The sequence below is a fragment of the Oncorhynchus gorbuscha genome, linkage group LG23, assembly GCF_021184085.1.
Source record: "Oncorhynchus gorbuscha isolate QuinsamMale2020 ecotype Even-year linkage group LG23, OgorEven_v1.0, whole genome shotgun sequence".
Classification (NCBI taxonomy): domain Eukaryota; kingdom Metazoa; phylum Chordata; class Actinopteri; order Salmoniformes; family Salmonidae; genus Oncorhynchus; species Oncorhynchus gorbuscha.
Window position 1 is genome coordinate 61,414,656 of NC_060195.1, and position 13,306 is coordinate 61,427,961.

Sequence of the window (13,306 nt, forward strand, 5' to 3'; positions counted from 1 at the left end):
GTCATTGTATATAAGAATTTGTTCTGAACTGACTGGCCGAGTTAAATAAGGTTAAATAAGGTTAAATAAAATAAAATATCATATTCCTTCTATCAAATTCCTCTGTATCATATTCCTCTCCACCCTCCAACTCCCCCCCTGTTCTTCCTCAACTCCTCATCATTAAACACTCCCCAGATTTGTGAAAAGTAAACATTTTGTGTTTATACAGTGTTGTACAGTATGCCTTAACAAAAATCAGAGTTAACATTTTTATTTTTTTATTTTAATTCTTTGTTTTTTCATTGCATGCAAAAATACCATCCCTCCCTATATCTCTCTCTATTACCCAGTCTACTCATCCATCTTCAAGCTTTCATCCCTTCCCTGCTCTTCTATCACCGTCTCAGTTCCACCTCCAGCTGGCTCCCTCTTTTTCTTCTTCTCTAGTCTCTTCCTCTCCTCTCTCCTCATCTTTTCTCTCTTCTTCTCCTCCTTTTCTTGAATCTTTCTCTCCATCTCCAAGAACTCAGCTCGAACTTTCTCTCTCTTTTTTAGCTCCTCAGAACACTTCCTCTCTTTCTTAATTCTGTCTTTCATCATGTCATTATGTATCTTCATCAGCCCCTCTAACCTCCTTTTCTCTGCCTTTTCCTTCTCTTTTCTTTCCTTCTCTCTCTTTTTCTGTTCTAACTTCTCCCTCTTCTTCTCAGCCTTCAAGACTTTCTTCTGCTCTTTCTCTCTCTCCTTCATCTCTTTCTTCTCCCTCTTTTTTTGCTCCTCCTCCTTGTCTTTCATCTCCTTTCTCTCTTCATATTTCAACTTATTCAGTTTCTTATTTTTCTCTTTTTCCTCCATCTTCAAAAACTGGATTTTCTGCATTTGGTTCATGAGCAGAAAGCCCACTCTTCCCAAGATGGTCTCTGCTCTCTCTGATGAAACCGTCCCATTGGAGCACTTGGAATGGGCACAGTCCGCCTCACTCTTCAATCCCTCCCTCGGGCTCACCTCCTCAGTGACGCTCCTCTCTTCACTCTCAATTTCAATGCCTATCCAATAATCCTAACAGGAAGACATAGATACTAGATATAATATTGTTCCAATGTGGCAAATTCAATACACAATTAAGTGATCAACATACAATGATGGCCAATTAACCCTAGTGAGGGGTGATGTTTTATACTGTGAGCAAAGAGCAGCAGGGTTGGGGTCAATTCCATTTCAATTCCGATCAAAGGACTCTAAAATTCCAATTCTCTTCAACGCTTTGAATTGAAATAGAACTGACCACCATCCCTGTAAAGTTTTAGTGTGAAATAGGACACCTACCTTTTCCTCTTCCAGGGTCCAGGGCCTGGGTTCCTCATCCTCTGAACTGCATATGGAGGCTCCAACTCTAACAGGCATCTTAGTGACCACGCTGATCAGAGGGGTGGGCGGCTCATCATTGCAGGTTGCCAGAGTTAATTTAGCATCTGGGACCAGCTGGTGAGCATGAGGGCAGATCTCCACCTCCTCAGTAGTGCCCCTCCCTTTCTGATCTGGTTGCTTGTGGTCCTTGTCATGGATGCATGCCAGGCTTGGAGGAAGTGCATGGATATGGCTTTTATCACCCATCAGTTCCTCTCTCTTGACAGTGGATGCAACTGCACATGCCTCTATGTCAACTGAGCACTCTGTGGTGTTTTCAACGATCTCCTCTGGCTGTTTGTGGTCAATGTTGTGGGTGCAGGGCAGCCTTAGAGACAGTGCTGTGGGTGCAGGAGGACTTTTATCAGCCAAAAACTCCTCTTGGAGGACAGTGGACACGGAAGCGGCTGCTTCACTGGCAACTGGACACTTGCTGGTGCCCTCTACTGCCTCCTCTGGCCGTTTGTAGTCATTGTCAAAGACACGTTTTAGGCTTGAAGGCAGCACTGAGGGAAGACCTGTAGCTGCTGATGGATCCACTCTATTAGCAACTGATGCCTCTGCGGCAACTGAGCACTCAGTGGTGCCCTCTATCGTCTCCTCTGGCTGCTTATGGTCATTGTCCAAAACGTGTGACAAGCTTGGAGGCAGCCTTGGAGCAGGGCTTTTATCCAGGTCCTCTCCCTGGACAATGGATGTGCCTACAGTGATCTCTGTGGCAAGGGAGGACTCGGGTACATCTTCTCTTTCCTCTTTGGTCAGTTTGTGGTCAGAGTCACGGATACATGGCGAGCTTGGAGGCAGTGCTGCAGGGTCAGGAGGGCTTTGATCAGCTGCCATTTCCTCTTTGAGGTGAGTGGACACATCATTGGTTGTTTCACTGGCAACTGGACACTTGTTGGTTCCCTCTACTGCCGCCCCTGGCAGTTTGTAGTCAATGTCAAAGACAAGTGGCAGACTTGGAGGCAATTGGGAGGGCATTTAGCTGCATTGAAGGAAGAATTGCCTGAAGTGGCTGTAAAAAATGAGCCCATAGGCATCCTCTACTGTGTGCTCTGGAGGCATGAAGTCATTCAAAGACTGGCAGGCATGGACAGTTGAAGGAAGCTAGCTGCCCATCGGTTCTCTCTCCTGACAGTGGCTGCAGTGTCCACTTTGGCAACTCGACACTCCGTGGCTGAAACAGCAAGCTGGGATGTTTCCGGGACATTGAATGAATTGCCAATGAGCCGCTGAGCCAGTGGTGGGAGGGAGAACGGATAGAATTTGTCCTCTTCCTTGATATTAGATATTGCCACTGGAGCAACTGAGACCTCAGTGGTTCCCTCTACTGTCTGCTGTGGTGGAATGGAGTCATCATTAAAGAAGTGTGGCAGGTATCGATGCAGCATTGAGGATAGATGTGCATCGGGCGACAAGTCCTCTCTTTTACCAGCAGATACATCTGCAGTGGCCTCTGTGGCAACTGGGCACTCAGCAGGGACAAAGTAGGAAAATACAATGAACCGCTGTGCATACTGAGTGCGTATGGCCAATGGAGAGGGGGGATGCAACATGGTTGGTATAGGCCTCCGATTGGTGAAAGCCAGTGGTGGGAGGGAGTCAATACAGGGAGCCATGAACTCAGTGAGTGGACGGTTGGTCACATCTCTCACATTCTGCAGGAGAAAAGAAACAGACATGATGAAAGTGATCACATTCAGTACATACATACTTTATGAGTGAACACTATGTACTTATACATCACATATACAATGCCTTCAGAAAGTATTCAGACCCCTTCACTTTTTTCACATTTTGTTACCTCACAGCCTTCTTCTAAAATTGATTAAATCTTTATTTTCGCTCATCAATCTACACACAATACCCCATATTGACAACGCAAAACCAGAATCGTTCCAATTTCATTACAATTAAATAAAATTGGAAATGTACATGAGTATTCAGTACGTTGTTGAAGCACCTTTGGCGCCGATTACAGCATAGAATCTTCTTGAGTTTTACGCTACAAACTTGGCATACTTGTGTTTGGGGAGTTTCTCCTATTCTTTTCTGCAGATCCTCTCAATCTCTGTTAGGTTGGATGGGGAAAGTTGCGGCACAGCTATTTTCAGGTCTCTCCAGAGATGTTCGATCCGGTTCAAGTCTGGGCTCTGGCTGAGCCACGCAAGGACATTCAGAGACTTGTCCCGAGGTCACTCCTGCGTTGTCTTGGCTTTGTGCTTAGGTTCGTTGTTCTGTTGTAAGGTGACCCCTCTCCCCCAGTCTGAGGTCCTGATCGGGATTGGAGCAGATTTTCATCAAGGAACTCTGTGTTCCGTTCATCTTTGCCTCGATCCTGACTAGTCACCTAGTCCATGCCGCTGAAAAACATCCCCACAGCATGATGCTGCCACCATGCTGCCAGATTTCCTCCAGACGTGACGCTTGGCAATCAGGCCAAAGAGTTCAATATTGGTTTCATCAGACCAGAGCATCTTGTTTCTTATGGTCTGAGAGTCTTTAGGTGCCTTTTGGAAAACACCAAGCGGGCTGTCATGTGCCTTGTACTGAGGAGTGTCTTCCATCTGGCCACTCTACCATAATGGCCTGAGTGGTGATGTGCTGCAGAGATGGTTGTCCTTCTGGAAGGTTCTCCTATCTCCACAGAGGAACTCTTGAGCTCTGTCAGAGTCACCATCAGGTTCTTGGTCACCTCTCTGTCTCGGATTTCTACGGACAATTCCTTCGACCTCATGGTTTTGTGTTTGCTCTGACATGCACTGTCAACTGTGGGACCTTATATAGACAGGTGTGTGCCTTTCCAAATCATGTCCTATCTATTTAATTTACCACATGTCCAATCAAGTTGAAGAAACATCTCAAGGACGATCAATGGAAACAGGATGCACCAGAGCTCATTTGAGACTCATGGCAAAGGGTCTGAATACTGATGTAAATAAGGTAGTTTAATACATCAGCAACAGAAAATGTAAAACAGTTTACTCCATAATTACAAAGTGATCATTGTGTGTAAATTGCTGAGAATTTTAATTTGATTTAATCCATTTTAGAATGAGGATGTAACGTAACAACAGATGGAATAAGTAAAGGTGTCTGAATACTTTCCTAAGACACTGTATAGATCTAGTGTCCTCTCAGATGCTCTGCACCAGTCTGTACCAACCCTGGATCTTCTAGCTAACGGGTCAACTAAGTGTAAAAATACATGCACTACACCCAGCATAACATTTGACATTTTAGACATTTAGCAGACGCTTTTGTCCAGAATGACTTACAGTTAATGCATTCAACTTAAGGTAGCAAGGTGGGACAACTACATAATCCTGATATGAAGGTCTACGAGAGATCACTTGGTCTTCATATTTAAAACAATTTCAAGACAAGGCAACCATAAGAACTGAGGACTACATACATAACAATACTCAAAGAGAGACAAACACGATACAACACAAGAAAAGTTATCTGACAAAATATTGTTAGCTTACATTCCATGGCATATGACACATTTTGCCCGTATATTGACATATATTTGATTTAATCAATATTGTTCAACAGAACTCAAGTCGACTTTGTCAAAGTTTGGTCTTGTTACCTCCTCAATCAGGCTTGGCATTTTCCTCGTCTCAAACCAAATCCTTCATCTCCTTCTCCTGCTCCCTCTGGATCTGTCTCACCAGAGCCAACCTGGCTCCCAGCTCCATCATGTAGTCTGTCTGGATCTCCCTTTCCTTCAACTGACACTCAGCCCTCCTCTGTGTCAGCGTTGAACCCTCCATGTCTTCCTCCTAGCTAACAATAACTCTGGAAAGTACATAACGTTGTAGTAAGTGGTGTGTTGCTAACCAAAGAATAATACATCTCTTTACACGTTTCTTCCCGTTTACATACAATTAATTAACTTCAGGCTCTCTCTGTACCTTACTATTGAGCCTTATTCAACCCCCTCATGTAACGCCACACCATATTGGTTCTGGTTCTCACAAACCACACTAATCACTTGTATAATATCATTCAAAAAGGTTTTTGGGGAAGAAAGTGACTCTATATCCATCATGTACCTAACTTGTTGTACAGTTTCATCTATTTGAATCACACCAGTCTGCTCTTTGAGTGCCTTTGAGAGCAACTGAATTTAAAGAGGTACATATTTATTGAGATAATTGATTGTAATATATGTTGGGGATTAACACAGAGATGCAGTTTTCTTTCATCAATAGAATGTATTTGCCATTAGGCTGGCTGACTACAACAACTGTAACATGCCATGTCAGTTGTCAGGATGAACAATTTTCTCACAAAAAAATGGATTCAAGCAAACTCTCTCGTCAATAGTTTCACTTGTCACCATGATTGCATGTCAGGCCTACTTAAAGGGTCATGTTAGTACACAAGTCATTTAAAAAGTAGTTATTCTTCAGAAACATAGTTAAACAGTAAGTTATATTACAACCTACCTCTCAAGTAAGCAGCGTGTTCTCTTGCTAATGAAATAGGACATGAATAATCTGTCAGTGGTTAGTTGAATCAGTCTCTTTGCACTGTTCTGTTTGTCTGTGCAACAGCTAACCTCCCAGAATCAGAATCTTGTGATGTCACAATGAAGGCCCCATTGCTATGACTACCCACAGAAGCTCTCATGTGTAATCAAATGCTGGAACAATTCACTTTTTTTTACCTGTTGAGCACAGTCATATTTAATATTTACATTGAATCCATGTAACCAAATGTTATATTAAAATAAAATGCTCTACCTCTTATCAAATGGTTGACCATAATACAGGTGTTTTGCCTAATTCAAAGTCAATATGTTTTAGATTTCACAACTCATCCAGGTTTACTTAGGTTATTTGTTTGATCTCAGTCTACCACTAATGTCCATTTTTTTCATCATCCTGATCATTATTAATTAAATACATGCTGTAGGCTACCTTACTACACTAAAACAAGTCTTCCATAGTCTATGCCACCTCAGTATCACAGTTCCAAGAAAACATATCTCTTCAATGGCCTCAGCTATTAGCCATATGGTCAACAAGGTCAAATGTTGCACTAAAATCAAGAAGCAGCTCAACTATAAGTTTATTTTGGTCAAGTGACCTGAGCCATTGATCAGTTAAATCAACTAGAGCTGTTGCAGTTGAGGGATCTTCACGGTTCGCATGCTGGTAGAGAAATAAGATGTGCTGGATGTGTAATTATATAGGCCTGAAACATTTCATTGAAGAGTAGGTGTCCCTGAATACTTGCATTGTAGTTCAATATATGATTAATTAAGGAAATCAATATCAGCTGACTATAGAACAGTATTGTTTAAAAACTTGTTTGAAATCACCCCTGATCTGGGCTTTGACATGATCTGACATCTCGTTTGTTTGAGACATTTCTCGTTGCTGCTCATCCTATTCCGGAACACTAATGTCCTTCTTGAAGTAGCATACATTTACATTTACATTTAAGTCATTTAGCAGACGCTCTTATCCAGAGCGACTTACAAATCTGAGGCGACCTCTTTTTTTCCAGATCCTTATGTTCTTCTCTTCTAGGTTGGAATGTGTGTCCTCTGTCGTCTCTCCCATCTCTGCAGATCCCAGAGATCAGATTACTGTCCGTCTTCCGAGCCTCTCCATGTTCACCATGTTCATCTTCTCTGCCGTTTCCTCTCTCGGCTGTGGCGCTCTATCTTTCAGGATCTTCCTCCAGTTTCAGCTGGTAGGCCACATTCCTGATCAGTCTGTTGATCTGGAAGTTTCTGGCTCTGACCAGAGCTGGTGTCCAGCATTCCGGCTGTCTTGGAGGCATCTCCAAGGTGTGCTAGGCAGACAGCTCCGAGACACAGGCTCAGCGTAGATCTCTGTGCAGATGGAACAGGACAGGTGCTCTGCCAGGTCAGAGGAAGCTGTGGTCATAATGGAGATGACTGTGCTCGTGCTCAGTGTGTGAGAGAAAGAGGCAGTATCAGAATACCCATATTAGCATACTAAATAGTATGCAAAAAAATATATGTTTTATAGTATGTGAAAGTATGCAGCGTTCACATGCTAGTCGGAACTAGGAAATTCTGGAATGTCCGACTTGCTGATTCGTTGAATGCGACACGTATATAACTACAACCAGTAAACAAGTCTGACATTTCCGAGTTTCTTCGTTCTGGCTAGCACATAAACGCAGCACTCTGAATGCGTCATCTAATGCACGATTGCATTGACTCCGTCATTTGTACATGTTGGTACAGCGCTTCAATTTAGCTAATTATCAGCTGTTGTCCAACACGTGAGTGGGAAAAGAAGAGTGAATTCTGCAAGGGTGGGCAACTCCAGCCCTCGAGGGCCTGATTGATGTCACACTTTTTCTCCATCCCTAGCAAACACAGCTGATTCATCAAATTGCATTCTAAACTGAAGATCATGATTAGGTGATTATTGGAGTCAGGTGTGTTAGCTGGGGAAAAACTGTGACACCAGTCAGGCCCTCATGGATTGGAATTGCCCACCCCTGTTACGAGATCAAATGCCAAAATTAGTACATACCCTAATCTAACTGCCTGTAGCTCAGGATCTGAAGCAAGGATATGTTTATTCTTAATACCATTTGAAAGGAAACACTTTGAAGTTTGTGTTAATGTGAAATTAATGTAGGAGAATATAAACATTAGATCTGGTGAAAGACAAAAACAACCGTTTTTTTGTACCATCACCTTTGAAATGCAAGAGAAAGGCCAAAATGAATTATTCTAGCCCAGGTGCAATTTAGACTTTGGCCACTAGATGACAGCAGTGTATGTGCAAAGTTTTAAAGTGATCCAATGAACTATTGCATATTTATTAAAAATGTTTTATCAAGACTGCCCAAATGTGTCTAATCGGTTAATTCATACATTTTCAAGTTCATAATTGTGCACTCTCCTCAAATAGCATGGTATTCCTTCACTGTAACATAGCTTCTGCTAATTGGACAGTGCAGTTAGATTAGCAAGAATATCAGATATGTCCTGTGATTTGTTTTTGTTTCTTACAACCTCATGCTAATCATATTAGCCTACGTTAGCTTAACCATCCTGTTGACGGGACACCAATCCTGTAGATAAAGTACACAGTCAAATTAACATTTGCTTTAAAGCCCTCACTAAGAATACTGACTAACTTCTTGTAAAGGTAGGGGCATGTGACTATCATAAAGCAAGACAGACTCAAATTCAGCGACAACTTTCAGCGTGGGGAAAAGGCTACAACAGAAGGGAATAAAGGATGGGTTTTATATCCATACAGTATAAATAGGAAATATCTAATAAACAAATGATTCCAACTAATTCTTTGGATTGGAGATTACTGCTTTAGACTGTTGATATGAAAGCACACATTCAGGTCAGCAAGCACTAAATAAGTGTCCAGCATGCGCTAGAGGTTATTACAAGTAACTACACATATCACACCACAACAGCTAACATAGGGTCTCACTCCCGCTCCTCCTTTCCTCCTCTCCCTCTTATCTCCTCTGTTCTTCCTCTATTCCTCCTCCTCTCCTCCTCCTCCTCTCCTCTCAGCGGCTCCAGCTGGATAGAGTGACGTCGAGGTGGCCTCTCACTGGAGGGAGGGAGAGGGGGAACAAAGGAGGACGAGGAGAGGGGTAGAGGAGGCAGAAAGCCCGGTCTAAATATTGTTTTAAAGGGAAGAGCGGGGGAGGAGGAGAGAGTGCGAGAAAGGGGCGGAGTGAGAGAAAGAGGGGAGGAGGGAGAGGTCACCTGCGTCCGACACATCATGCCTACACCTGCAACAGGTAGGCCAAGGGGCGGGACCTGTAAGTGAGACTCATAAGACGATAGGGGAGGCAGGTGAAGAAGGGGTGGAGCTGGAGTCAAGGAAGGGAGGGTGTTCCTACGAGCTCCCTGCCAGCGAGAGGGAGAGCAGGGAGGAAGTCTGTCCACAGAGCACTTCCGGGTCATTGGATCGCCTCCGATGACATTAGATCCCCCTCTACAATGTAAAGCAGTTTGAGTACTGGGGTGTTCTCTGTATAAATCCAAGGTGGAACCTCCAGGGGCTAGCCTCTCAGGGGACAGTCTGCTCTGGGCTGCCTGGGAAAGGTGCTCCTCTGTGGGAAAGAGGAGAGAACAAGAGGCCCCGGAAGAGGTTTCCTTATGGTAGAGATGGACAGATCGACTCTCCTTGTCATCTCCCACCTCTTCCTCTAGCTCGGCCTTCTCCCTCCTTTCCTTCTTAAAGTCGTGATGAAGAGAACCTTTTTCTCCCTTTCCTTCTTCCTCTCCTCCCTCTACCTTCCTTTCCCTCCTTCCCTCTTGGTAGACCTTGTTAAGTCGAGCCAGATTGTGAATAGCTAGCCATGGTTCAGACCACTGTCGCTGTCTGGGAGGGGTGACACAGGACTGGTCCACTGGACTCAGCTCACATGGGGAGAATCTGCTGCTGCTGCTGCCACTCCCCCTCTTACCTGGGATGAGATAAGAAAGGATGAGACAGGTTCCTGAGATGTTTAACACCTTCCTTCCCTCCCTCCCTCCCTCTAACCTGATCCTCTGAAATTGAACACGTTCTCTCCCTCAAGTGAGTTGGGTGAGCCCGTCTTGATGATGATGTCAGAGGGTGACATGCAGGTGACAGGTGATGCATCGGGAGACGGCAGAACGTTCAGGTAGCGCCTCGTCACCGGTCCTCCGCTCACACCCATCTCCGTGGTGATGATGATGATGTCACGGCCTTTGGCGCGGCATGCGTCCAGTAGCACCTGGGATATTTAATGGTCAGTTATAATCATTTCACCACACACACAGTCTTGTATAACTAACATTTTGGGGACACACTATTCAGTCCCATTCAAAACACTATTTTCCCTAACCCATACCCTTAACCAAACCTTAACCCAAAAATCTAACCCTAAACCTAATTCTAACCTTAACCCCCTAGAAATAGCGTTTGACCTGGTGGGGACCAACAAAATGTCCCCTCAAATGTTTGTTTGTTTACTATTCTAGTAGGGGACTACTGGTCCCCACAAGTATAGTTAACCACACACCCTCCTCCTCCCTCCTGACCTGTAGTGTAGGCTGGTGCTGTGCGTTGATAGCGTAGACCATAGCTGAAGCTCCAGAGTAGTCCTCCATACTGGGGTCAGCTCCAGCTGTGAGGAGAGTAGAGGCTATCTGAGCTCCAGCCCTCTCCATACAGGAATACATCAGAGCTGTACGGCCTGACCGGTCCTGGGCATTAGGGTCTGCCTGGGTTAGGATGTAGGTATACACACACACACACACACACACACACACACACACACACACACACACACACACACACACACACACACACACACACACACACACACACACACACACCTGTTTAGAATAGAATACGATAGAATCCCACAAGGGAAAATTAAACATACAGAGCTCTCCTTTAAAAGCAGACACAGACCTGGTTGTCTAGTAGGTATCTGAGCAGTTTCAGGGTTCCAGGTCCAGTGGGTTCCCCTCTCAGGGCTTTACACGCTGCCAGGAGAGGAGTCTCTCCTCCCGGGTTCCTCTCGTTGACCTGAGCACCACCCTCCAGGAGCAGCCTAACGAGGCGAAGCTTCCCCAGCCTCGCTGCTCCAATCAGGGGACTGCCGTCTGGCAGGAGGTCCTGGGGGCCCGACATGGTTGTCTGAGGTCCTGGGTTGTGAAGGTTTCACTCCAGACCAAGTGGAGATCCACACATCACATATTGGCAGCAGACAACTTCAGCCGACTGGACACTGATACACATCCTCTTCGCTCCGTTCTACCTCTCTCCTGTATGAGGAGCGTGGGGGTCCTGTCTCAGGTGAAGGGCAGGCGTGGGTAGCGGTGAGTGTTCAAAGTTGTCAATGGTTTTCAGCTCTAAATGTCACCTGTTGCTGAGTCTCCACACTACAAAAGGCTCTGGGAAGGACTGATAGAAGTCAGCTTTGAACAGCCTTCATCTGGCAGACCACCGCCTGAGTTCAAACAGCCCAGAGGGGTGTGTGTGTGCAGAAATGGCACTCTAAAACCAATTTTATTGGTCACATACACATTTAGCAGATGTTATTGCGGGTGCAGCGAAATGCTTGTCACAAAAACAAAAAAGAAATACTGCAAAGTTGCTTAGGAGCTAGAAGCAGAGCTGCCATGTCTGTCAACGGCATCTTGTCACTACACAGAATGGTGATAAAAAGATAGTGGATAAGGAGGAATGTTTTCTGGCTATTCTGCCTACACACACACACACACACAAAACATCCTTTGCGCTCATCGTCAGCAGTGCAAGAGAGCGCAAACTAATTGAGGTGATGTGAACTAGAAGCCTCTAAAAGATGTTGAAAGAACTAAATGTCTTCGCAAAAGTAGTGAATTCACTTTATTTGTTTTTTTGATGTATCATCTACAACAACGAGAAGGACACAGGGGTGAAAAAAAAGATGACTCGGTGAAAAACCCAAAACAACTGACATTTATTGTTGATGCAAGATCTCCCCCTTTTTTTCTCTTCCCAATAAGCAACTTTATCAGTCTCTAAAGAAACTTTATTACAACAAAGAAAACGTACAAATAGGAAACGTTTTATTACTACACAAGACATTTAGGAGTAGAAACTAGCCTATCAGGAAATACCAAGCAAACCCAGGAAGCAGTTCTTCACCATGTTTTATCCAGATTGGCATGATACCATGTTGGCCCCTTAGATTATGGTCCCGCTGCTTTTGAAAAGAACCTGAATATGGCAATATTCCAACCAAATGTCATGGGATCATTTATATTACACAGCACTGCAAGAGATGGGTCAAAGTTCTTTCAGTTGGATCGTCAAATCAAGGTGGCACCCAATCTAAAAAAAAAAGGGGTTAACAGAATTTAAAAACACAGGATCATTGTAATGGACTAAATGTTCTGGAAAAACAAACTGCCTCGTATCCAATGCTGCTTTGTCGTCAGAGGAAAAACATGGCCTGCGGCTCAAATTTAAAGTGGCTTCCTCTCCTCACGTCATCTCCTTCGTCTGCACAGATCCATCTTCCACGTCAGTGCAGGTGAAGGGAGAGGAGGACGCTACTTTAGACTAGCGAGATGGACAAACCCAAGGAACAGTCAAATGTGTCCTCGCCCACTGTCCCCTCCTTTCAACCCAGAATGAAACAGTATTATACGTCACCATAGAAAGACACAAATGACCAACAATGTGACAAACGTTGATTTTTCATACAGGAGAGGCGTTTGCACCGGTGCACAGTTTGACACCACTAGGGCCAGGAGGTTTCCCTGAACAGGTCACAGTCGGGAAACAACTTGAAAAAAGGTAGAGCCATAGAGAATAATAGTGGCCAAAATGCCATTTTAGCATGGGTAGCGCCATTGAGGGCTTTCGCCATGCTAAAGTAGTCAACCGGATGGGGGTCCCTACGGGTTGTAGCCTCAATGGCGCTGCCCATGCGGTCACAGATAAAGGGGCGTCCTCTTCCGTATGGGCAGAGTGGAAAGGTCAAAAGAAGGTCATGAGTTTTTCCAGAGCACATGAAATGACAAGGACCACAGGAGGTCGGTGCACCTTAATTGGGATGGGAGGCTTGTGCTAATGGCTGGAGCCCGAATCAGTGAAATGTTACATACAAACATGGTTCCACGCTCCAGTCCAGACATTATGAGCCATCCTCCCCTCAGCAGCCTCCACTGACAAGGGCACATAAAAAAACTCCTAGCCCTAGTTATGGTAAGTAAATATATCTCACATTTTAAAAACTAAACAGTTTCACGGTTCGTTTTCCAATAATTATCCTCTTCCAACAAACAGTTTGCACTGGTGCAAACTAGGGCACGTTCCAAATGGCACCCAATTTCCCTATGTAGTGCACTACTTTTGGCTTCAGTAGTGCACTATATAGGGAATTGGGTGCATTTCCGATTTGCCCTTAG

At 44.5% G+C, this 13,306-nt stretch overlaps 1 protein-coding gene across 1 annotated transcript; it reads right to left on the minus strand.

Annotated features, from left to right (window-relative positions):
- Positions 1-2,462: 2,462 nt before the first annotated feature.
- Positions 2,463-5,022, minus strand: LOC124010705. Its single transcript, XM_046323355.1, has 2 exons — positions 4,985-5,022; positions 2,463-3,047 (listed from the first exon to the last, which is right to left on the minus strand). Exons 1-2 carry the CDS (start codon positions 5,003-5,005, stop codon positions 2,463-2,465), a joined length of 606 nt encoding a protein of 201 aa, XP_046179311.1. The 5' UTR covers positions 5,006-5,022.
- Positions 5,023-13,306: the final 8,284 nt, after the last annotated feature.

What these genes read in the sequence shown, in the direction of transcription:
- LOC124010705 (XM_046323355.1), bottom strand. Translation starts at nt 5,005, where the DNA reads ATGCCAAGCCTGATTGAGGAG. An exon ending in TGCCAAGCCTGATTGAGGAG is followed by an intron (nt 3,048 to 4,984) that starts GTAACAAGACCA and finishes TTTCTCCTGCAG; the next exon opens with AATGTGAGAGATGTGACCAA.